This window comes from Camellia sinensis, chromosome 5 (genome assembly GCF_055761805.1).
Source record: "Camellia sinensis isolate YWXY chromosome 5, ASM5576180v1, whole genome shotgun sequence".
NCBI classification, from domain to species: Eukaryota; Viridiplantae; Streptophyta; class Magnoliopsida; order Ericales; family Theaceae; genus Camellia; species Camellia sinensis.
The window spans coordinates 24,529,297-24,556,356 of NC_138965.1; the positions used below are offsets into that span (position 1 = coordinate 24,529,297).

The 27,060-nt window shown below is 33.0% G+C and overlaps 1 protein-coding gene, 1 long non-coding RNA gene and 2 pseudogenes across 2 annotated transcripts; 2 read left to right on the forward strand and 2 right to left on the reverse strand.

Annotated features, from left to right (window-relative positions):
• The first annotated feature begins 7,330 nt into the window (after positions 1 to 7,330).
• On the forward strand, positions 7,331 to 16,803 carry LOC114270208 (uncharacterized). Its single transcript, XR_003631874.2, has 2 exons — positions 7,331 to 7,489; positions 16,275 to 16,803. It is a non-coding gene; the product is annotated as an uncharacterized LOC114270208 (long non-coding RNA).
• A 2,297-nt stretch (positions 16,804 to 19,100) lies between these two features.
• On the reverse strand, positions 19,101 to 19,715 carry LOC145791268 (protein FAR1-RELATED SEQUENCE 8 pseudogene; annotated as a pseudogene).
• A 31-nt stretch (positions 19,716 to 19,746) lies between these two features.
• Positions 19,747 to 20,352, reverse strand: LOC145791269 (protein FAR1-RELATED SEQUENCE 5-like). The gene has a single exon (XM_082871614.1). It carries the CDS (start codon positions 20,350 to 20,352, stop codon positions 19,747 to 19,749), a length of 606 nt encoding a protein of 201 aa, XP_082727740.1.
• A 4,171-nt stretch (positions 20,353 to 24,523) lies between these two features.
• LOC145791270 (pentatricopeptide repeat-containing protein At1g09190 pseudogene) lies at positions 24,524 to 25,087 on the forward strand (annotated as a pseudogene).
• The last annotated feature ends 1,973 nt before the right edge of the window (positions 25,088 to 27,060 follow it).

The following is a 27,060-nucleotide window of genomic DNA, read 5'->3' on the forward strand; positions in this document are numbered from 1 at the left end:
TCTGGTCACAAAACAGAGCAAAGCTCGTTGGAAAAAATAACAGGTCACAAAACAGAGCAAAGCTCGTTGGAAAAAATAACATAGTTCGAGAATGCAGAACCTTAGCAAGCTCCTCTACCAAGCAAGCAAAGAAGGTCAAGATAAGATCGGAGAGAGTGACATTATACATAACAAGAGCATAAATTTGTTTTCAAGTGTAATAAGTGGTGCATTTGCAATTAAAGATCACATATGTTGGGAAGATTAAATCACAAATCAAATAACATCCATGATACAATAATGAGATACGAGACATATAGGGTTGCAATTGGAGAAAACAGATTAAAGATTCCTAATTATAGGTTATTTTATAATTTTGTTCAAAAGTGTGTGCAAGTGAACTTTATGGCCATTGATGGGGTGAATGACAATTTTCATTAAAAAAAAAAAAAGAAAGGAAAAGGAAAAAATTATATTCATGGGTCAAGACTTAATTTAAGGGATTGTGTTTTTTTCTTGGCCTCCAAGTAGAAGCCTTAAGTCAACTTGGTCCTTAATTAAATGAGCTTAAGTGCTTAATCTACCTCCATTCTATTCCATTTCAACCAAGTGACCACAAATCAATTCAAACCCAATCAAGGGTTTTTAGGTCTTTTCAACCACCACCCAAATTCACTTCTCTATATAAATGCAAGACATTCTCCCTCATATACACACCTATACAGCCAGCCATAGTGAGGAAGAGGAAGAGAGAGAAAAAAAAAACAGAGGAGAAGAGAGAAGGAAAAAAAAAAAGAAAGGAAGAAAGAATTGCATCCAAGTAAGCCACTCTCCAACCCTACTTTCCATCTTTTCTACTACTTATTTTCCCTTCCCAATACATGCTATATGTATAATATATATGGCATTTAAAGCTCATGCACTTGTATGATCATAAAAAAATTTCACAAGATCCATTCTTTCCTTCAATTTCCAGCACACTCTTCTTCATCTTTCTTGATTTTATTTTCATATGAAACATTCATGAACTCAAGATCTGTTTCAAAGGGTTGTTATTTGTTATGTGTAGAGTGTGTCAGGATTTTGGTAGAACCTATGGGTGTGCTTTTATAACCCAAACAAATTTTCTAAGTTTTTGACACAAAGAACCAGAAAAAACTGCACTTTTTCTACAATTTTAGAAAAATTTAGAAAAATTCCCTTGAGTCCATTTTTATAGCAAAAGTTTAATTTGGATGTTAGTTTTTATCTAAAAATTGTTTGAACCAAAGTGAGTGGGTGGATGGAGAGAAAAAGTCATTTCTCGAAACAGTCAATAATTCTGGACAGAACCTAATATTTTTGAAATATCTTAAAATCTAGAAGATCTATCCTATGTTTGTAAATTGGGTATCAAACTGGACTCATTTCTCTACAGACTCTTAAGAGGCCAGGTTCTTAGGACCACAGAAAGTAATTTTTTCCATATTTATTTATAAAACGGTTCGAATCTGAAAAATCTGAAAATTTGTATTAATGTCCTCTTTATTGGGTTTCAACTCTTTTATGTTATATCTCTTGAATGCTTAAGCTTTGATATGTCATCTAGGATGATTTTGTGAATTTATTTTACCATGCTTAAGTTATTTCATGTCTAGCTTGGATTGTTATTACTATGATCATGCATTGTTCTAACCGAAAAGCATAATCAACCTAAGAAAGGGGAAATCTAATGGGGTGGTAACAAGTTACGTTCACTTGTAATGTTTTTGTGAGATGGATGAACTTATGATTTCGAAAATGTAACATGGTTGGATGTGTTCCATTATTGAGTTAAGCTTTACGCAAGTGGTTGTTTAGTAACCTAGGATGGATCAGTTGTATTCAGGCCTTATGCGGTGTCGTCTTTTTTTTTGAGAGAGATAAGTTTGGGTCTAGTAAGGGACATTTCGGGTGTTGACCCGTGGTTTTTCTGTTCTTTTTGAGGTTCTTGGTTTGTGCTAATTGGTAGATAACTGACATAGGTATCCATGATAAGGTCTGCAAAAGAATAAAAGGGAGAGTATTGAATAATTTGAATCCAATCCTTGTGGTTGGGAAGAAAAATCTCTTTGGAGGATTTTAGAAGTGTGCTAACTTCTAACCTAGTAATTCTCATCTTTATGGAATTCTATATGTTGCATCATATTCATATTATGCTCATGTGTACTTGTGTATTCGGCACGGGAAAAGGGATGGGATGTTGTGTGTGTATTTACGGGCATTTAGAATTTATGGTGTTTAATGCGAGGTGAAGACGAGTTTTTCAATTAAGTTTTGTCAAAGGTTATGAAGACGAGTTTCTTGGAATGTCATGATCTCGGGTTTGGCTTTCGACGGAAAGAGTGAGCTTGGAGTTGATTTATTTGAGGAGATGTTGTGGGAGTTTTGGCATGTTGTGCACATGCAGGGTTGGTGCAAAAAGGTTTGGATTTGTTTGCTTTGATGACTACAAAGTATCAAATTGAACCAAAACTTGAACATTATGGATCGATGGTTGATTTTCTTTGGCGCAGTGGACGTGTGAAGGAAGCTCACGATTTAATTCACACCATGCCTATGAACCCTAATGCTACTATCTGGGGTGCATTGCTAAGTGCTTGTCGTACTCATGATAACATGGAGCTTGCAGAAAGTGCAGTAAAGGAGCTTATTGATCTTGAATCTTGGAATTCCGGTAATTATGTGATGTTGTCAAATGTTTATGCCAAAAGAGGGAAATGGGATGAAGTCGAGAAGGTGAGAGCGTTGACGATGGAAAATAGAATCAACAAAGCACCAGGACAGAGCATGGTCGGATAGTTTTACAATATTAGTTAGTGAATTTGGCAATTGTGCACCATGAGTGGTGAATTCGAAATTATGACCCTTGTGGTGAGATATAAGTTAACACTCTGAGTTTGCAAAATAAAGCGATGAGTTGCAGAGTTGCACATGAGATTGATGTCTAGGAGCATCAGTGTTGGTCATGACTATTTAAATCCAGGGGAAAAATGAGGAGAATGAATGAAACTGGTATCCAAAAACAAATTGATTTGCAATTTTCTTGTCATTAAGGGTTATAATTCTGGTGTAATTCAATTTTTGCAACGAGTTGGTAAGGACATGTGAGAGAAAAATGTGAGTCACATGTGAAAAGAAAATTAGAACTGCTCTAGCTCATCCAGGAAAAACCTTTTTGTGCTTTAAATATCAATTCCCTTTGATCAAAACAGTAGGGGTGGTACAGCTTGCTCTGTTAATCACCAGTTATCTACTTATGTCTAGGGTAAATTACACCTTACCCTTGAACTATTATCATCCATAATGATTTTGTCTCCTTAAACTAAAAATTGTTATTTTTTCACATTAAATTATTAATTTGTATGAATGTGAACATTCTATTAATGATATGTTACATAAGCTAGTGAAAATTTAATATGTGTCTCGCATGTGACATTTTAAATATTATGATATGCTTGAAGTGACATTATTCTTCTCTTCCCATTTATCTCTCATTCTTGCTTTCTTCTGCCTACATTATGGCAATTACGACGATTGTCTTGGGTAGAAAAAAGGAGGAAAACGTTGATTCGATATTGTGAGTCATTCGATCAGAACACATTTTGTTTAAAAAATAATTAACGGACTACTTTCAAAATTATGCTATCTATTAATTATATTTCAAGCAAATGTGTTTTGATTAAGTAGTTCCAATATCGGATCGAACTGATTTTTAGTGTGCATGATCTTCTCAAAAAATCATACAAAATAAACAGTTTAAATTATCGAAACAGATCCAAAATGAGTTTATAGTGAGCCAAATAAAACCATCCAATTAAACTTTTTATCTGAAAATAATCCAATTCCTAAAAAATAAAATATATTATTTTTAACAAAAATGTTTAAGACCCCCTTTTTTTCCCACCCCCTTTGACCCCCTCTCTCTCTCATTGGTTGGATTTTTTTTTTTTTTTTGTTTCCCTTGTCCTCCAATCACCACCTGCCACATGTGTGTGGGGGGTGGTGGGGGTGGTGATTGGAGGGGGTCTCCATCACTCCTCTATTTTTAAATAGATCTAAAGAGTGAGTCTGTATATCATTTTTTTTCTTCTCTAGAAAGTGGGTTTGTAAATAAAATATACTATTTTCTAATAAATTATTTTATTGACACATCAATGTGTCTAGAAAGTAAACTTGTATATAATTTTCGTTTCAGATAAGTATATAGTAATTATTGGATCACAAGTATATTTATAGGATCTATCCAAAACAAGTTGTTCAAAATGGACTTTTTCACTAATTTTCATTATTTCCTACTAAAACTCAAAAAAAAAAAAAATCACAATTTTTACAAATCAAAATTCTATCAAGAATATTAATATTATAAAACAAATCTACAAATTACAAAAAATCAATAATATTAAAAAATAATTAAAATTAAGTCAATTATTCACTATTTATCATTTGAAGACCTACAACTCCATAGGAATAACATTAACTATATATGGTATGTATAATTAACTTTAATTTACTACATCTATCAATTCAATGGTTGAAAAGTTTAAAAATTAACTGAATTTGTCACTTAATTGTGCAAAAATAACTAGTTATGCTATAATAAAAAAATGACTTTGTCAAAGCCATTTTAACTTTGGTAACTAGATAAGTTCTAAATTGGATTTTGGGTTTTCAATAATATATAGGCCATGTTTGTTTGGGTGGACTGAACTAGATTGGATTAGCATTTCCATGACTAATAGTTTTAAGACTACGATTTTCGTTGGATTGTGTATCCTATCCTATGTTTGGATTGAGTTAGGAGTATAAGGAGAAATTAATAGTCCAGACTTTGGCTAAGGCCTCGTTTGGAAACAGGCTAATTTAGTAACTTTTTGGCTATTTGGTTAAAATATGAGCTAAAAAAAATAGACGTTTGGGATGATTTTTTGGCTTTTTACGAAAAGATGTGCAAAAAGTAGAGAGAAAAGAAAATCTTTGACTTTTTTGTATGGGTTGTTGGCTTTTTGGCTTTTTTAGTAACTTTTTGGCTTTTTGACTAAACCGGCATGTTGTCAAACGAGGCCTTAGTCTTCTAATTTATATCTCACCCCCTTCTGTGAGATTGAATAATCCATCATATGTGAGATACTATATTTCGATGAATTGTTAATCCGTACTTGAATTGTTAATCCGTACTTCAATTGTTTAACCGAACATTGGATTAATAATTTTATTAGACTATTAATCCAATCTCAAACTCATGTCCACCCAAACAAACATGATTTATTACACTTTCTATGTTTAAATTATTATCAAATTATCTATTTAATTTCTAAACTATCAATTGAGTCTTCTAATTTCTTAAAGTATATGAATCAAAATCTATTTAGATCTTAAACTATCAATTGAATCTATTAAATTCTTAAAATATTTACCTCAAATCTATTTAGTTCCTAAAATAACTATTAAATTAAAATATATGCCCCGTAAGTATTATAAATTAGTAAAAGACCCTACCTAATAAAAAATTTATTACAATTTTTTTTTTCATTTTGTCTCTATTAAGTATTTTATTTTGTTGTGTGATTAAATTAATATTAAATTCTGATTTTTCAACCTTGCCAATAAAATTATATAAATATTAAATATACTGAAAAAGTAGAATTAGATAATTTAAATAATAACATTTTGCTAAAAATAATAATAGAAAAAATAATATATTAATTAAATTATAAAAAGAACTTATTGAAAAACTTAAAAACCATCGATTAATAATTATAAATGAAATCTAACATATAATATTAGATAAAGACAAACACATGTAGTCATTTTAGAAGATAAATAAGAAACTATTATAGATAATTACTCTTATTCTCATAAAAAAAATTCACCATAAGAGGTAACACTCACTTTTTATAGATAGAATAAAAATTTAAAGTTTTTTTGAAATAAAATTTTAATTAGATTAGGGACTTTTACCAATTTATACTATTTATGAGCTTATATTTTATTTTTGTAAACTTTCAGGGATTAAATATGTTTGATTTAAATATATCTTACGGACTTAATAGATTCAATCGATAGTTTAGGAACTAAATAAATTTTAATTTATATACTTTGGGGACTTATTAGATTGACAATTTGATGATAATTTAGGGGTATAAAGTGTAATAAACCCATTGCACTAACCTTAAAATTTGAAAAAAAAAAAGTCATAAAATTTTGACGTAATTATATTAACTTTTCTTTTTATATGGCTAAATGGATCAAAATTAATGTAAAAACATAAAATAATTTAAGATGTAAGTTGTTGAGTAAAAGAAGTGGGAAGATCATTTTTTTATTCATGTAATTAATAAATTATTAATCAATATGAGACTAGTATTTCAATATAATTATATTAAAATTACATAATTTATTTTATATATATATATATATATATATATATGTATTTTCAAATATAAGGGACATGTATAATTTTCCCTAAGAGCATCTCCAATGTTAATTGTCATAATAGTATTGCTAAAATTATAATTTAACATGTTACAGTAGTAAAATGCTAAATTATAGTAATGGTGCTCCAATGGTGCAATGTCATTTCGGCATATTCCTACTTTTCTACATATTTTTTAAGTGGTGTTTGGATATAATTTTTTTAATAATTGTTTTGTTATGTTTTTTATTGCCTTTCATCATCTTTTTAAAACTTTTTTTAAAAAAAAGATATTTACATTCTATCCGACTAGACAAATATAAAAAATTAAAAAAAATATAAATGTAATTCAATTTACCATTCACATGCCACTACCAAATTAAAATAAATAAATAAATAAATAATTTTTAAGTAATTTTTTATTTTTTTTTTGTCTTTTATGACCTTTTTAATTTTTTTTAAAAAATGATATATATTTAAACAACTAGACAAATATAGAAATTTTTAAAACTTAAAAATTTTGATTTTTTTTAAAATTATAATTCATCCACCATTCACTTATTTTAAAAAAAAATACTATCTATTTCAATAAAAAATAAATTAGGTAAATTATAAATATATCCCTGAGATTTTATTAAAATACGAATTACCTTTTGTGGTTTTGTAAATTACATTTCATCCCTCGATATTTCTAATTTCATAACAAATTATCTATTTTATTAATATATCATTAAGTCAATTAATAATTTTAATAATTTTATTATTATAGAGAAGAGCAATTATAAATTTTAATTTTTAAATTAATTGTGTTAGATATTTATAATCTTCTAAATCATAGTAGATAATTTATACTTTAAACAAATTCCTAGAAACATATTTATAATTTATTCAAAATAAATTAATGATAGTATAAAAATTAAATTACATTAATTACAAATATCTCTCTCTCTCTCTCTCCCCAGTCTCTCATCCCTCAGAGCAAACGAAGTGGTTGCTGCGAAACCCTAGCCACATCCAGAGAATAAAGAGGAGTAGGAGAACCAAGGCAATTGCTGCGAAAATCCCAAGCATTTTCAGGTAATTCACTTTTTCTCTACTCTTTCCCGGACCATCCCACCGTAACCGTACAGTATTTGTGAACAATAAAAGCAATAATTGTTATTGTTCTTCCATTTCGTTATCTCAAGAGAAAAAAGAGAGGGGTTTCGTGATCTACACAAAATCATCAAAAAAGTAATCTTTTCCAGTTAATAGTTTTGCCTATCTCATAAGCATACATGTATAGTGTCAGTGTCTGTATATGTATGAAGTGCCTGTTCTTTTGCTAGGGTAGAGGGGCTGTTGTTGGCAGCCATTGAAACCTGAAGGAATTGAAAGATCAATCCAAAAAAATATTCAGAAACAAGAAGTCACTCACCAATCAGAAAAAATATTCCGAAATTATTGTACATTTTCAATTACATACTTCCGAATTAATTATAAATTTTTGATATTTTTAAATTAAATCGGTTCTGTAGTGCCGAATGTTTTACAAATTTTCAATACTTGATATCAGAATAGTTTATGCAAACAATGGATAGAGTGTAACAATGGAGTGTAGCAAGTAATGGAAAACAATAGAGGTAGTGAGAAACAATGTAGGAACTAAGTTTTAATTTTTGTTTTGTTTTTTTTTTTACAGATGTGCATGGGGAATTATTGTTTTTTAAAGATGTGTATAGAGAAAATCAAGAGTTAGTTTGTAGTGTGTATTAATGTCCATTATGGTCATTTTGCTTCATGATAAAAATGTCATAACTTATTTTTCATTAATTGTGTACACAAAAACAAAAAAGTGTGGAAATAGAGTTTCCCATAATAAACAGAGACTAGATCACATTCTTCATCACATTGTTTTCATCATTTTAATGGGTTGAGACTTGAAAGGGCCGAGAGACATGCCCTCTCAGTCTTCAAGGAATGTTTCTACTTCATTGTCATTGCTAGACATGTTAATACTTCTTAGGGGTTTACATTCTTTTCTTCAGTTCATCTTTGTTGAGATTCAAGTTCACCATTTGCATTATTTTTTTTGCCGTGCATTATTTTTATTAGCATATATATATATATATATATATTTATATTAATGAACAAGAACTTTTTTAGTGCAACTGTTTTATTTTCTAATAGGTTTCAGTGCTTGGAAACAAGTATAAATAGTTTCTTATATATATATATATATATATATTTTTTCTTTTCAATTGTAATAAAATAGGTTGTTTACTTGGAAGTTTTGATGGCATGAGTGGAGTCGGAAAAAAATAAAATAAGGTATTCTTTGCTTCTCATTATCCTGTGTATATTTTCCTTATTTAATTAGATTGTTTTTTATATTATTTTTATTTAATGTTTTGTTCTCGTTTAAATGATTCAATCAATAGTTTCTCTACTCTTATAATAATATTGCATTTTACTTGGTAATTTGATGAAACATTTTTATTTGAGAAAAATAAAAAATCTAGTTAACATATTGTGTAGCTCATGTATTAATTTGGTTGGTATTTTCTTATTTTACCTTTTGTGGTTTTGGTGGTGGGTTAACTAACCGTTGGTTCTTGCACATTTTGGTTTGAAAACCTTTACCAGAAATTATCAGTAGAGTAATTACAATCCAGTGGGGATTTTTTAAAAAAGGCAATAGACGTGCAATGGTTTGTCACTCCATTATATCTACCATAGTTGTAGAGACCTACTGCGGCCTTTCCATCTTGCATGACAACTCAACATGCCATTTTTTTGGTTGTGCCCAACTGTTATAGTTGTGGGTAGTCAGTCATTTGATTGAATTTGTGCCTTCTCATCCTGCTTGGTTTCATATTGAACCTGTGAATTATTTATGACCGGCATTGATGGGTCGTTACACACACAAAAAAATAAGCACTAAACTATACCAAATTCCTTAGAATAATAGTAAGTCCAGATATCGATCCACGGGGACAAATGTGAAATTAAATTAATGTAATTGTTAAATTCCTAAATTAATTTTGATCAAAGAGATGATTGTTTATAAACTAATGCTAATTAAAATACTAACAAATTAAACTAGCGATTAAAAATGAAATTGGGATTACTGATTTTGAAAAAATCTAGGGTAATGAATTTACCGCTAATTACATAAATAATGTTTCAATTTGAAAATCAATTATGTTATGGTTCGATCCAAATAATACTTCGCAACTACAAGTTCGAAGCATTGATCAAGAGAATTATCACGTTCAATGTATGGGCATGAACCATCTCAAGTAACGCGAGTCGTTTGCTCTAAACTTGGGTAGCAAAACGACTTGTCCTTGTAGTATGGTTAGTCTTTTACCTAGAATATGAAAGAATAGAAAACCATTGCATGGAAAGCATTCAACAATCACAGAAAGTAGAATACTTGAAGAAATAATGAAATATATATATATATATATAAACTTCTTGAATACCATACAACTTGTTTAAACCATTACATAATCAAAACCAAAAAAAAAAAACTTATTTACTTGGCTAAGGTTTCATCAAAATCTTAGAAATAGAAGCCTAGCCACTTATGGAGGGATGGGAAGAGGTGGAAGAAGATGAAACCCCCATGAAAGATATTCTTGAAGCTTGAAAATCCCCTTTTCCAAAGCCTAGCCCCTCCTCTCTTTTGGAATTTTCGGACCCCTAGAGTAGCATTCTTTTTTTCTTTTTATTCCTAGTAGAACAAACTTGAAATTTCCCGCACGCAACCCTAGGTGGGCCGCTCGAGCGCCCATACTTTCCGCTCGTGTGGTGGAGCCTGGTCGCACATGCGGTGAGGTGGCAGGTTGGGAATTTTCACTACTCGCACAGAGAATTTGCTTTTGTGCCACTTTTTGCTTGAATTTGCGTGTTGCCTGCCAAATTTGTACAAGTGCACAAAACACATCATCTCTACCAAATAAACAAAATTCAAAGATTATAAATGTAACTTAAACGGTCTCAATGTGGTACCTTTTGGCCTACATTCGAAATAAAAGCAATCTGGTGGTGTTCCGACAATGAGGATTTGAGTGATTTTGTGCATGCATGAGATATTTGATGAGTTCTGATATAATAGTTTCACATTTTTGGTTGCATCAGACACACCCTTGACGCAACCTTCTTCCGATGCCACCAACCCAATATGTGGAGTGTGCAACAACTTGAAGACTAGGGTCTGCTGGGTGTCTGCAACGTCACTGAACCAACATATCCTCGCATTGTGCGAGTATTTTATCAGAACATGTATATCAGTGATGAGGTCCTGGGAGCCCTTCTTTCCATTGTTGACTGGGTGGAGTTAGCGGTCACACCAGCTTTCATTGCTAAGGTTCGAAACTGCTCAATGGACACTATTAATGCAGAGCATTTCCTGGTATTCACTCGGGAACTCACAATCCCGGCACTAGTGACCGAATTCTATAAGAGGCAGTGGGATGATGACAACTGCACCAGCATCCATTGGGCTAACTTACTATGCTGCCTCCTCTTCCTTGATGTGGTTCTCAAGAAGAATGTCATACGTCTAGGCCACAAGGAAGAGCGGCGAGGGGACTTCCTCCGCGCCTTGCATCGATTTGATTTTGGGTTTTGGGTCGACATTCCTTCATTGGTCTTCAACCAAATGGCCTGTATACTGAACGAAGTCAAATTGTGCACCACCCGAGGCGATTCTACACTGGCCCTCCATTTTGTCGATCTCATTACAACATTCATAAATGGCCAAGGGACTTATCCACTCTCGATCCCAATGAGGTTCAACTTCAGCCACCAATGCTCTACGCTAAAAGTTAGTGGCGCCAAATCGTTGCTCGCCTGCCGCCTTCAGTAGTCATCCCCGATGCACCGGCCAATCCTAATGATGTTCCGACCGAGCCCGTCGTCGCGCCCGCGCTACCGGCATTCCGCATGACACGCACGCAATATCAGGCTATTTTCGATAATTAAGCCGCCATTCAGCAATCCGTGGTTGACCTTCGGACAGACTATCAGGCATATCGGGATAACTCGCAGACGACATTCGACCAAGTTAATGCCCGTCAGCTCGAGTATCAGTAGTTAGTTGCATCTATGCAAACTGACTTCTACGCATACTAGGAGTCGAGCCAGCAGCGTTTTGATCAGCTTGACACTAGGGTTCATGATGAGGCATTTGAGACTCAGACATTGATGCATGCCTTATTTGAACAGTATTTTCCACCACTGTCGGATCCTAATAAGTGATATACGGTTTGTTTTCTTTGTTTTATTTCTTTATTTTTGTTTTGTTTTATTTTATATTATTTTTCTTTTCTTTTTATGCTGTATATAGTCAAAAAAAAAAAAAAAACCGCTTGCATCTAAAGATCTCTTAAGATATTGCCGATTGGACAAACTTTTGAGAGCATTACTCTTGATACCATGGTATGGTACACCATACACGGGTGGTCGTTCTTCTGATCGAATTGGCATCAGGGCATTGGGATTAACTTTCCTCTCTATAGTGGGGATAAATGGAATGGTACCTTGCTTTGGTACCAAAATATTACGGCAATTCGGTCTCCTCCAAACTATTCTTTATGAAGGGCAAGTAGGGGAGGCGGACCGATTTTGTTTTGACTTTTGTTCCCAATGCAAGGATCAGAGACTTTTAGAGGCTCTTTGTAGTTGGAATAGTCGAGATTATGCCATTTGGGTTTTGGAGACAGTTTTTGATTGCCTAGGTGTGCATGGGTATAAAAACCATGTTGGTGTAACTTCAAAATCTAGTTCTAAAAGCACTTTTCAAAACTTCACTTTGTATCAATGTACAGTAACCTTGCAAATATACATATGCATACACACGCACACATCTTAATACCTTCTAAACAATGGTTTTCTCTTCTATTCTCGTTCTATATTTGCAACTTACCATTGATACAAACCCGAATGCCTCCTAATAACAATTGTTAGTAGCATTAGGGAAGAAAATAACTAAAATGAGAACACATCACATAAGATTGATACTAAAAAGAAGAGAAGAAAAAGATAAACTATGGACTACACTTGCAAAAGGTAAGATTTTTAATGTGAAAAATAATAAAATGAACTGAGTGCACCTACTTACCACTAGAGAGAGAGAAAGAGAGGGGTAACCTAATTAGGGAGTGAGGAGAAAAAGGGTTAATGAGAAACATTAAAAGCCGAAAACATTCAGAATTGAATTAGAATACTATTTTGCTGTAGTTTCCAGCATTCTATGAAGCATGGACACGGACACACGACACGACACGGACACACCGACACGCAAATTTTCAAAAAATGGGGGACACGACACGCTGAGGATACGTTCAATATATATAAATAATTTTATTTATTATATATCATAAAATTATTAAAAAAATCATTAAAACTGGTTCCTATAATCAAAATTAATAAACACATTATTAAAATTTACAAAATTAATCAACAAAAAAAAAATTTATACTCAAAACAAAAAAAAAATAAAATGAGACAGATAAAAAAAAAATTGAGACAGAAACAAAAAAAAATTATATACTCAAACCAAAAAAAAAAATTATATACTCAGAGAAAAAAGAAAATATAAAATGAAATTAGGAAAAAAAAATAGATATATACCCACAGAGAGAAGAAAATATAAAATGAAATTAGGGAAAAAAAAATAGAAGAGAGAGAGAGAGACGGTAGTTAGTCACTCACCATATAAACGAAGAAATAAAATAAAAGAAAAAAAAAATGAGAGAGAGAGGGTGACTGAGAGTGAGAGAGAGACAGAGACAGAGACAGCGACTGAGAAGATCGAAGGAGAAGAAGAAGAAGAAGAAGAAGAAGATCGAAGCAGAAGAAGGAAGAAGAATGAAGAAGAGCAGCAGTGTACCTTAGATAACGAGCGACGGACGAGGAGCGACGAGCGACGGATGAGGAGTGACGAGCGACGACGAGTGACCAGGTCTTCTCTCCTTCTCTTCTATTCTCTTCTTTCTGTCTTTCTCTTCTATTCTCTTCTTTCGCTCTTTCTTGATTCAGGGCTGATTTTTTTTTATATTTGTGTTTTTACAAATTGACCCAAAGAAGTTTAATAAATTATGAAACGGACCCCAAACGTGTCCCGAAAGTGTCGGAACGTGTCCAGAATGTGTTCGGCTGCAAAAAAAAAAATTTAAAAAAATGGGACACTCTCTGTTGCGTGTCGGACACATGTCCACCGCGTGTCCGACGCATGTCCGTGTCTGACATGTGTTTGACACTGGTACGGAGGCTTCGGAGAGGTGTCCGTGCTTCATAGCCAGCATTTATATATATATATAGTTTCCTTCTTAATTATGAATTTTTAAAACAAATATTTTCCACATGTCTATTCTTGTTAATATAGCAAACTATAAACAAAAATGCTTCATACCACTAATTTTATGCCACTAAATAGATCACTAATGACGTGGTGCCCATGTGGAAAGACGTTGCTAACTCGCCTTTTTCTCTCTTTCTCTCATTGATTTCAAATTTCAAATTCATTTTCATTGTATACATTCATTTTCAGTCTCTCTCTCTTCTCGCTCCTTCCTTCGCTGAGCTCTCTTTGTCTCTCTATTCGCTGAGCTCCCCGACGATTGCAACTCTCCAACCTTGGCAACAATCGAGTCTGTCGCCAATGGAGCCTCCCTCAGTCACGATGATCGGCGGGCTGTTTTTGTCACTTCTCACGATGACGATGATCATGTCACTCATGACGATTGAGTCTCTCTCCGTCTTCTCGCCGGACTCGCTTCTCTCGACTCTCTGTCTTCTGTGGACAGATCTATCTTCTCGACAGGTCAGTTCTCTCTCTCTCTCTATATATATATAGATCCGTCTTGAGATTTTTGTGACTTTGATTTTGATCTGATCTATTTAGGAGGATTAGGATTTTAATTTTGATTTTGATTTTGATTTGCCCTAATTTTACATTGGATTAGCTGTAGTGGTGGGCGCTGTGACTGATGATACTAGGGTTTATGAGGTTCCTCCAGTGGGACAGAACACTGTATTTGATTAATTCGGGATTATGACATTTTTTTTAACAATTAAATTGTTGTATTTTGTAAATGAATTTTTTCTTGCTAAGTATTTAAAATGATAAATTTCACTTTTTAGATTGTAGTTTGATCCAAATTTCACCTTAATTTGTATTATTTCAATTTAGACAATGTTAACTATTAGGCTGTGACAGATAATGCCCTATGAATTATTAGGTACTTGAGGATAAATGTATATAATTTTTTTTTTTTTTTTGAATGTTTTACATTCTTACAATTAGGAGAAGAATAAGGGAAGATGACGCTGTATTGTTTAGCAACAAAAGTTCAATTCAAACATCACATTTGGTAAATGCATTGAATTTGGGGATATTGAACTCTTATTACTCAAATTACAACCCAGTGATTGCAGATGTCTTCTGGGATGCATTGCACTGGTTTGGTTATGATGAAACAAATGCTCATTTTGATTCTTTGACCTACATTACTGCATCTGTGATTAAGGTTGCATTCCAACCATTGGATCAAAAAAGTAGTTTGAAAATGAAATTAAATATTCTCATAATCGTGATTATGACCATTGCATCTGTGATTATGACCCTACCACACATATTTTCAGACTTTCATATCTGTAACCGTTAATTAAATGGTTCATTCTCAATAATCGTGAGGGCTAGCTTGAATGGCAAGTCCCCAGATAAATAATTAGGAGGTTTTAAGTTCGAGTCCCTATTTTGCCTGATATGTGAGACTAGCCAGTAGTCGTTCCACATATTAGGAATTTTATCCGGGGTGGGTCTCACTTAAGATCAACATCATGACGCTCCGAAATGTACCCTTTTTCATTTGAACACTTGAAATTAGGGTATCAGCTTGCTTTTTTGTTCTGACCAAGTAGTTGGCATTTCTCATAGTCTATTTTGTTGCAACTTCCATCAATAGTCCTTCTGAAATTGAGTTTATATGGAAATGGAGCTGGCAATCTTTGTAGAGAAATTTGAACTCCTTTGGCCTTTACTCTTGCAACTGAGTTTCTTTAGAAGGAAAATCATGTCTTCTATCTTCATACTTGAACCCAAACAATCTCAAACGGTATGTTAGGGACAAAGATCTATTGTATCTTCTGTGCATGTATATATTTATGGGACTGGATTAGGGGTGTATATGCACTGGATTAGTGTTTCAATTGTTGTTTCAAGAATTCAATTCACTTAAAATACACTGTTTTGTTTCAAGAATTCAAGATGTAAGAGAACAAAAATATGCATGACCTAATTGTGGAATGTGACCTTGAAAATTTTAGGATTAAGTGGTGTAGCTATTTAGAGTGACTCATTATCCAGATCATATTTTCAGACTTTTTAGCAAAGAAGAGGACAGCTGCTTATCCACCAGTGACTAGTGTGCTGACTTTTCCTGGAAAGAGCTAGTGCTTTACCAATTTGCACTTTTTAACATATCTTTCAATAGAAAAACTATTGTTCCAAAAAAATAATTTTAGCTATCTTGGAAAAGATCTAGAAAGGAGGCATAGAACATCAATAACTTAAAACTAATATGGTGTAATTTTGCAATTTTGGCTGTTGAATGATTAATTTAAACATAATGAAACTTAAAAGGTAAATGTTTAATGCATTTTAGTAATTCTCTTAAATATCTTATTGTGAATTTAAAGTTTCTATCGCAGTAAGTGCTTTAATACATTCCAAGATTATATTTGATACAAGTCTACCTAGTCATACCAATGATACCATGTTTATAAGCACATTGTACTCCATGTTCCTCTATTTGTTGTGCATATTGAGACAATCTCTAATTGATTGAGATTTGGCTTCATATTTTTGTAGATGTCAATTTCGTGTTAGCGGCAGTACCTCAGATCATTTGACATATTTGAATAAAAATTGTCCTAAATGTCGGAAAAAAGCAATTATTTGAATTTCTGAGACGGAGCGAAACAAAAAAAAGTTATTTTATTGTTGTCATGATTGCGGTGCTTTTCTTGGATGGTGCTTCCTTACAAATTCACAATGTACACATGAAAGACAAGTGCAAATGGACAATATAGCAACCGTCACCGAACAACTTCAAAGTATGGGAGAACACCTTTGATTTCAAAGCAACCAACTTCAATTTTAGAGCACGTAGATGCAAAAATTGCAGACATACATAAATCGAAGTTGGTGTTGTATTTGTGGGATCTTCTTTCTTGTAATTGGTGTTGTATTAGTTTTGAAGATGTAATAATTTATATGAAAGTTAGAAGTTGAAATCGATGATATGTATGACAGTTATTTTTGAGACGTATGAAGATGTAATCTGTTATCTGTTTGTCTGTTTGTCTGTTTGAAGAATGATTGAACACAGATTGTTATATGTTTGTTTGTTTCAAGAATGATTGAACACATGTTATATGTTTGTTTGAAGAATTTTTTGACACAGGTTGTTATATGTTTGTTTGTTTGAAGAAAATGATTGCACACAGGTTTTTACATGTTTGTTTGTTTGAAGAATGATTGAACACAGGTTGAAGATAGGTTTTTCAACATAGATTTTGAAGACAGATTTCTGGGCACAGATTTTGAACATCGATTTTTTCACACAGATTTCTAGACACATTTTGAACACAGTTTTTTGAAGATAGATTTTTTAACACATGTTTTTGAAGACAGTTTTTTGGACACAAGTTTTTGAACACAGATTTTTTGACACAGGTTTTTCAACATATATTTTGATGACAGGTTTTTCAACATAGATTTTTTTACGGATATTTAGAACACAGCTTTTTGAAGACAGATTTTTTAACATAGGTTTTTGAAGACAGATTTTTGGACAGGTTTTTGAACATAGATTTTTGGACATGTTTTTCAACGTGGATTTTGCAGACAGATTTTTGGACAGATATTTTAAACACAGATTTTGAAGATAGGTTTTTCAACATAGATTTTCAAGACAGGTTTTTCAACATAGATTTTTCAATAGATATTTTGAACATAGCTTTTGAACACAGATTTTTTCACACGTTTTTTAACACAGTTTTTGAAGACCAATCTATCAACATTTGTATAGAGTTAGACAACAAATATAACAACAAAGCAACATCAAATTTCTATAAATCTCATAAATTATGCTCCATCAAGTAATAAAGAAAGACGCATTAAATTACCTCCACCACAAAATGAACTCCAAGTTAAAATTAACGAAAGCGAGACTCATTTCGGTCCATTTGTAGATTGAAGTCAACAAAAGAAGATGGTAGGGCTCCATAAATTTGATTCGTAACACTCATGGATTATTGAGTTCGCATCATGTCAATAACTCCCGGTGTGCCTCCAATACATTCCGATGGGATAAGAGATGTGCTGACTTCATAAATCTGGATTGGAGCAGTCATCAAATTTTGTCTTCTCATAATGTCCATACTTCCGGATTTGCCTCCAATCGCATTTTCCATTTCTCCTTATTCAATTACAATGACATGAAAAAAATAGTTTACTATACATTATTGAGAAATAAAACAAACTGATCGATGTAAATTCATATTATGTACACGTACCGGCACATACATACTATTTTGCATGCCAACCATACAAGGATAAAGCTCTCTACGTGCACTAGGTTGAGGTTGAAATTGACCTTGAGCTCCAAGCACCTCAGTATCCTATTTTAACCAAGATGAATGAGTAGAGATAAATTATAAGATCAATAGAGAGAAATGATATAATATTGAAAAAATAAATAGAGAATATCATGAAATTTACCTTTGATTTGTTATGTTATGTTTTGTTTTGCTTGCTTTCAACCGATTAACTATTTGATCTACTTTGGCGACCTTTCGTTTCGTAACTGGACGACCTTTTCAGCGAGCAACCAAAGGACTAAGCAACTTCATATTACTGATTGCTTTTCTATTAATGCTCCTAATCGGGGAAGATGGTACATTACTAGTAATAGGTGGCATATTACTAGTAGAAGCTAGTACATTACTCCTACCACCCTGATCATCTTTCATCACTCTTGCCTTGATTTCATCCAGCCCACGGTCGATAATTCTAATTTTGCCTTCAGAGTTCCCAGCTATTTGTACAATGTCAATCAATTTTTTGTTCATCTTATCATAAACCATTGCATTGAAATCATTCCCAAAGCCAGTGTATGTGGTTTTGATGCATGTGCACTCTCTATCTAAATCTTTTCTCTATCGTGGTAGAATGAATTTATTTGGAATCTCATTTATGCATCTTGCAATGAGCACAACGAGTGAGTGAGCACACATGATACCCCTAAATTGAAACAATCGACACATACATTAAACATCAACTTCAGTCGAACTATAATACACAATAAAGTCCACATGCTTTATCTTCCCAAAAAACTACCACGGCTTTCTTCACAAAGTATGTGCAAATTGAACACTCCTCTTTCACAAGACACGGCTGACAATAAAAGTAGTCTCTGCATCTCTACCTGCACTTCTTTGAATTTTGCATTGGTGTAGGCATCCTGAAATTGCTTCTCAAAACCATACACAGTTAGGCAATCAAACACTTTGTGTCGAGACTTGAAGTCAGCTTTCTTCTCTTTCTCTACCTTACTTCTCAAGGCATTTTCATATTGTTCAACAAGTTGCTTTAATGTAGTCTTCAGGTTGATATATCCATCAAAAAAGGCATTCATGCTCTCACTTCATTGTGTAGTTGACATGCCAGTCCAAAAAATGTCTTCACATAGACGGGAACCCATCGATGTCGCTCATCATATAGTACCTCCAACCATTGATTCTCATAAAGATTAAATTCTGCAATCATCTCTTTCCATCTTATCTCAAATTCATCTTTTGTGAAAATGTCATACACTGCATTTTGCAAAGCCAACTTCATGGATTCATATTGGGAATAGCCTTTCAATTTCTCCGAAATTTTCTTGATTATATGCCATAAACACCATCGATGTCGAGTATTTGGGAAGACAATTTCAATAGCATTTTGCATAGCTTTGCATTGATCAGTTATTATAGCTTTTGGAGGATGATCTGACATACAATTTAACCATGCTTTGAATAACCAAACAAATGTATCAGTGTCTTCACTAGATAACAACTCACAACCAAGCAAAATCGACTGTCTATGGTGGTTAACTCCTACAAACGGAGCAAATGGCATATCATATTTGTTAGTGAGATAAGTTGTATCAAATGAAACATCTCCAAATTCTTCATAAGCTTCCCGACTTATTGCATCTGCCCAAAACAAGTTTCTAATGCGAAAGTTAGTATCAACATCAATCATATAATAGAAACTTGAATTTTGTGTGTGATCCTCAAAAAGTATTTTTGAAGTGCATCGGCATCTCTTCTCGAAGCCTAAATCTTCTAGCTCTGTCAATGTAATTCCTTGCATCTCGCTCATCAAATGTTAATGACTCATAACCTCCAGCTTCAATAAAAATTGAGTTATAATTCCTAGACACCCCATTCCCTGCTTGATCATTAATTTCTAATCTTCTCTTCACAGGAGTAAGAATTTTCTTATTCATTGCAAAATGACATGAGTCGGTGGGAATCAAGTCATAATTATGGTCAAGGTTAACTGTGGTTAACATAAATCTCCCATCCTTTTGTAAGGTTGCTCGTACCCTTGCTTTGCAATCAATTTTTGTGGATAGAGATGGCTTTAGAGGGTTTACTTCTGATTTTTTGGTTCTCTTTCCTGATCGAGAACATTCAATCCCAAAATATCTTAATTCCCCATCATTGCCACAAACTTGGGTTTTATAAGCTATGGAAAATCCAACATGTTTAGCATATTTGGCATAAAATGTGTACACTTCTTGCTTTGAGCTAAAACACATACCTTTCTTAGGTTCCTCAACTTCTTCACTCTTATTTAATAAAGGATTTCCACCACTATTCGAATCAATCTCCATTTTTGCTCATTCAAAAATACCATATGAAATCAAATGATTTAATAGATTAATAGAATAATAGAATAACCTGTTAATAATTTGTTCAAAAATTAATCATTTGAACACAGATTTCCTACTGTGTGTGTGTGTGTGTATATATATATATATATATATGTATAAGAACATTGAAACAGAGAACATAACATAGAAACACAAACTGACCTGGATGAGCGTAGAAGTCCATGTCGGAGGAAGACGTCGGACAGTAGAGGAGGAAGAAGACGTCGGACGGTGGAGGAGAGTGATAGTGGATGCAAATTTGTAGATTTAGAGCGAGAGATGGAAGACGGAGGAGAGGCAGACAGCGAATGCCGGACGGTAGAGGAGGGAGAACACGCCGGACAGTGGATGAGAGGGATGGTGGAGGGGAGTTCTATAGCTAGTAGAGCTGGAATAGATCTTCAAAATGGAACATCAATACCTCTATTTTACTTTTGAGCGGGATTTCTATTTTTTTTTTTTTTTTTAACACAGTGCATGAAAGACACGCACTGTATATGCAAATATTCTTCATCTTGCCTTGTTAGTTGCCACCTCCTTAATGGTGCTATTAGAGCTTCAGATTTAGTGCTCTAAATAGGAACTGAACTATAAAAAGCCCCATCTACTTTCTTTTTCGTTGCAGAGTCTGTTGAGCCAAAAAATGACATTTTCAGCTTAGGCGTCATCTTATTGCAATTAGTGACAAAAGAAATTGTACTCTTACAGAAATGAAAAACACTTGGAAGACATAATCAATGAAGAGCCTAAGTTGAAAAAGCTGATCGGACTGATCGATGAAAGTTTGCTAAGCTCGGGACGTTAAAAGAAGAAAGGCAAGAAAACTATTAAATTAGCACTCAATTGTCTCCATGGCAATATAGATGCATCAGAAGTTGTTCAAAAATTGGATAATTTTTTTACAAAGAATAGGTTTACAAACAACCTCAAATGCATTACAATTCTATAAATTTCCTTACATGTAATTACTAGTCTTTGTGTAATGGCAACTAGGCTAGATCGTGTTAGTAAGGCTTTTATGACTCGAGGTTCATATTAGGGAAATGAGAGAGAGGGGAAACAACTTTATCACGATTACATTTTATAAGTATGTTTGTTGGAATATAAATGTTGCTGGAGCATACATTTTACACTTTATTGTTCCTGTAATTATACTTGATGTAAGATGCTAAATTTAGTATATTACTTGAAATGAAAAAATCAAATCTTTTACTCAACACAACTGCGCATGTTAGTTTGAGGACGGCAAGTGTTTGCTAGGGTTTACAAGTTAGAGAGGTTTTGCTTTGTCTAGAATTCAAGTTCTAAGAAAACCAAAATAAGAGAAAGATTAGCTCCAATTCACAGATATGATGTTTGCATGAATAAAGGACACATTCAATTTACAAGGCAATAAATCTAACTATGCCCAATCGTTCTCTCCATACCTGAAGTGTTCCAATCTAAAATTACAGAGTCTGTTGAATGATTGTTTTGTTATAGCTTTTTTCAAGTCATGAATGATTGTTTTTTTCTTCTAGTAACATCAGCAAACACATCTAATCAACTTAATGTATTTCTCCAAAATTTTGTGCCACCTAGTGTCTTCACAGGCATGAGCTTCTTGGGTCTAGGATGCTAATTCTCACTTATTTTTTTACCGCAATGCATATTTCCTGTGATACTTGTCAGTGTTTTCTTACATAGGCTTGTAATGATAATCACTACCATTAACGTAATAGTGTAAGCATTTCTTTTATGGTAGGATATTCAAATAGCAATGTCATGTTACAGGATAAATATTTCGTCAGTCTAGAGTCAACTTTGGCAATCTTGAGAATCTGGTCACAAAACAGAGCAAAGCTCATAGAAAAAATAACGTAGTTAGAGAAATGTAGAACTTAGCAGGCTCCTCTTCTAAGCAAGCAAAGAAGGCCATGATAAGACTGGAGAGAGAGAGTAACATTATACATAACAAGAGCACAAATTTGTTTTCAAGTGTAATAAGAGGTGCAACTGCAATTAAAGATCACATATGTTGGGAAGATTAAATCACAAATCAAATAATTTCCATGATACAATAATGAGATATGAGGCATATAAGGTTGCAATTGGAGAAAACAGATTAAAGTTTTCTAATTATAGGTTATTTTATAATTTTGTTCAAAAGTGTGTGCAAGTGAACTTCATGGCCATTGTTGGGTTGAATGACAATTTTCCAAAAAAAAAAAAAAACAAAAAAAACAAAAACAAAAAAAAACAAAAAACCGAAAGGAAAAGAAAAAAAATACGTTAATGGGTCAAGACTTAATTTAAGGGATTGTGTTTTTTTCGTGGTCCCCAAATAGAAGTCTTAAGTCAACTGGGTCCTTAATTAAATGTGCTTAAGTGCTTAATCTACCTCCATTCTATTCCATTTCAACCAAGTGACCACAAATTCAATTCAAACCCAATCAAGGGCTTATAGGTCTTTTCAAACACCACCCAAATCACTTCTCTATATAAACACAAGACATTCTCCCTCATATACACATCTATATAGCTGGCCATAGTGAGGAAGAGGAAGAGGAAGAGGAAGAGAGGGAGGAAAAAAAAAAAAAGGAGACAAGAGGAGAAGAAAAAAAAAAAGAAGAAGAGAAAAGAGAAGGGAAAAAAAAAAAAAAAGAAAGGAAGAAAGAATTGCGTCCAAGTAAGCCCCTCTCCATTGTTTCTACTACTTATTTTCCCTTCCCAATACATGCTATATGTATAATATATATGGTATTTAAAGCTCATGCCCTTGTATGATCGTAAAAAAAATTTCAAAATTTTTTCCTGTCAATTTCCAGCATACTCTTCATCTTTCTCGATTTTATTTTCGTATCAAACATTCATGAACTCAAAGATCTGTTTCAAAGGGGTGTTATTGGTTATGTTTAAACTGTGAGAATTTTGGTAGAGCCTAAGGGTGTGTTTTTATAACCCAAACAAATTTTCTAAGTTTTTGACACAAAGAAAAAACAGCACTCTTTCTACAATTTTAGAAAAATTCAGAAAAATTCCCATGAGTCCATTTTTATAACAAGAGTTTCCTTTGGATGTTAGTTTTTATCTAAAAATTTTTTGAAACAAAGTGAGTGGGTGGTTTGAGAGAAAAAGTCATTTCTCGTAACAGTCAACAATTTTGGACAGAACCTAATATTTTGAAATTTCTTAAAATCTAGAAGATCTATCCTATTTTTGTAAATTGGGTATCAAAATCTCTACAAACTGTCAAGAGGCCAGGTTCTTAGGACCACATAAAGTAATTTTTTCCATATTTATTTATAAAACGGTTCGAATTTGAAAAATCTGGAAATTTGTATTATTGGGTTTCAACTCTTTTATGTTATATCTCTTGAATGCTTAAGCTTTGAAATGTCATCTAGGATGATTTTGTGAACTTATTTTATCATGCTTAAGTTATTTCATGTCTAGCTTGGATTGTTATTATTATGATCATGCATTGTTTTAACCGAAAAGCATAATGAACCTAAGAAAGGGGAAATCTAATGGGGTGGTAACAGGTTATGTTTACTTGTAATGTTTTTATGAGATGGATTTTGAAAATGTAATATGGTTGGATGTGTTCCCTTATTGAGTTAAGTTTTGTGCAAGTGGTTGTTTTGTAACCTTAGGATGGATCGGTTGTATTCAGGCTTTATGCGGCGTCACCTTTTTTTTTTTTTTTTCTTGAGAGATAAGTTTGGGTCTAGTAAGGGACATTTCGGGTGTTGACCCGTGGTTTTTTCATCCCTTTTGAGTTCCTTGATTGGTGCTAATTGGTAAACAACCGACGTAGGTATCCGTGGTAAGGTCTGCAAAAGAATAAAAGGAAGAGTACCGAATACTCTGAATCCAATCCTTGTGGTTGGGAAGAAAAATCTCTTTGGAGGATTTTAGAAGTGTGCTAACTTCTTACCTAATAATTCGCTTCTTTATGGAATTCTATATGTTGCATCTTACTCATATTATGCAAATGTGTACTTGTGTGTATTCGGCATGGGAAAAAGGATGGGATGTGGTGTGTGTATTTACTGGGCATTTTAAATTTATGGCATTTTATGTGAGGTGAAGATGAGTTTTTCAATTAAATTTTGACAGAGGGTTATGAAGATGAGTTTCTTGGAATGCCATGATCACATGTTTGGCTTTCAACGGAAAGGGTGAGCTTGGAGTTGATTTATTTGAGGAGATGTTGTCGAAAGCTGTGAAACCAAATGATGCCACTTTTGTGGGAGTTTTAGCATGTTGTGCACATGCAGGGTTGGTGCAACAAGGTTTGGATTTGTTTGCTTTGATGACTACAAAGCATCAAATTGAACCTAAACTTGAGCATTATGGATCGATGGTTGATCTTCTTAGGTGTAGTGGATGTGTGAAGGAGGCTTACGATTTAATTCGCACCATGCCTATGAACCCTAATGCTACTATCTGGGGTGCATTGCTAAGTGCTTGTCGTACTCATGATAATATGGAGCTTGCAGAAAGTGCTGTGAATGAGCTTATTGATATTGAACCTTGGAATTCTGGTAATTATGTGTTGTTGTCAAATGTTTATGCAGAAAGAGGGAAATTGAATGAAGTCGAGAAAGTGAGAGCGTTGATGATGGAAAATAGAAGCAACAAAGCACAGGACAGAGCATGGTTGGATAGTTTTACAATATTGGTTAGTGAATTAAGCAATTGTGCTCCATGAGTGGTGAATTCAAAATCATGACCCTTGTGGTGAGATATAAGTCAACACTAAGTTTGCAAAATCAGGGGATGAGTTGCAGAGTTGCACATGAGATTGATGTCTCAGTGTTGGTCATGATTGTTTAAATCTAGGGGGAAAAACGAGGAGAATGAATGAAACTGGTCTACAAAAACAAATTGATTTGCGATTTTCTTGTCACTGAGGGTTATAATTTTGGTGTAATTCAATTTTTGCAATGCGTTGATAAGGATATGTTAGAGAAAAATGTGAGTTACATGTGGAAAGAAAATTGAATCTACTCTAGCTCATCCAGGAAAAACCTTTTTGTGCTTTAAAAATCAATTCCCTTTGATCAAAACAATAGGGGCAGTACAGCTTGCTCTGTTAATCACCAGCTATCTACTTCTGTCTAGGGTAAATTACACCTTACACTTGAACTATTATCATCCATAATGATTTTGTCCCCTTAAGCTAAAAATTGTTATTTTTTCACATTAAATTATTAAAATGTATCAATGTGAACACTCTATCAATGATCCGTTACATAAACCAGTGAAAATTTAATGTCTCTCGCATGTGACATTTTAAATATTGTGATATGCTTGAAATGACATTATTCTTCTCTTTTCTTTTATTTCTCATTCTTGCTTTCTTTCGCCTACATTATGGCAGTTATGACTATTGTCTTGGGTAGAAAAACGAAGGAAAACATCGATTAGATATTGTGAGTCATTTGATCGGAACACATTTGGTTTGAAAAATAATTAACGGACTACTTTCAAAATTATGCTATCTGTTAATTATATTTCAAGCAAATGTGTTCCGATTAAGTAGCTCCCAATATCGGATCGAATTGATTTTTAATGTGCATGATCTTCTCAAAAAAAATACAAAGTAAACAGTTTGAATTATCGAAACGAATCCAAAATGAGTTTATAGTGAGCCAAATAAAACCATCTAGTTAATTTTTTTAACTGAAAAGAATCCAATTCCTAATAAATAAAATATATTATTTTTAAATGGATATAGAAAGTGAGCTTGTATATCATTTTTCTTTTCTAGAAAGTGGGTTTGTAAATAAAATATTCTATTTTCTAATCAATCATCTTATTGACTCATCAATGTGTCTAGAAAATGGACTTGTATATAATTGTCATTTCGGATGAGTATATAGTAATTATTGGATCACAAGTATATTTATAGGATCTATGCTAAACAAGTTGCTCAAAATGGACTTTTTCACTAATTTTCATTATTTCCTACTAAAAATAAAAAGAAAAAAGAAAAAAAATGACAATTTTTGCAGATCAAAATTCTATTAAAAATCTTAAAATTACAAAAAATCTACAAATTACAATAAATCAATAATATTAAAAAATAATTAAAATTAAGTCAATTATTCACAATTTATCATTTGAAGACCTACAACTCCATAGGAATAACATTAACTATATCCCTTATGTATAATTAACTTTAATTTACTATATCTATCAATTCAATGGTTCAAAAGTTTAAAAATTAACTGAATTTGTCATTATAATAAAAAAATGACTTTGTCAAAGCCAATTTAACTTGGGTCACTAGAGAGGTTCTAAATTGGGTTTTGGGTTTCCAATAACATATATGGTACATTACACTAGGATTTATTACACTTTCTATGCTTAAACCATCATCAAATTATCTATTTAATTCTTAAACTATCAATTGAGTCTTCTGACGTGTATAAGCCCATAAAGACCACGAATCACCTATGGACAATCCAAGCCCATCACTTGGAGCCCAATGCATAACCCAGCTGGTGAGGTCCAGGACAGCTGGAGTCCAACATGGCATAAAGAGCCAATGACATTCAGACACACGGCAAGAGAAGGACAAGCCACATCAGCAGACAAAGATCTGCAAAGTTATTGCCACTGCACATCACCATTAATGCAGCCCATCACAGCATTTATTACGACAACACCTCTCCGTCG

What these genes read in the sequence shown, in the direction of transcription:
- LOC145791269 (XM_082871614.1), bottom strand. Translation starts at nt 20,352, where the DNA reads ATGGAGATTGATTCGAATAGTGGTGGAAATCCTTTATTAAATAAGAGT.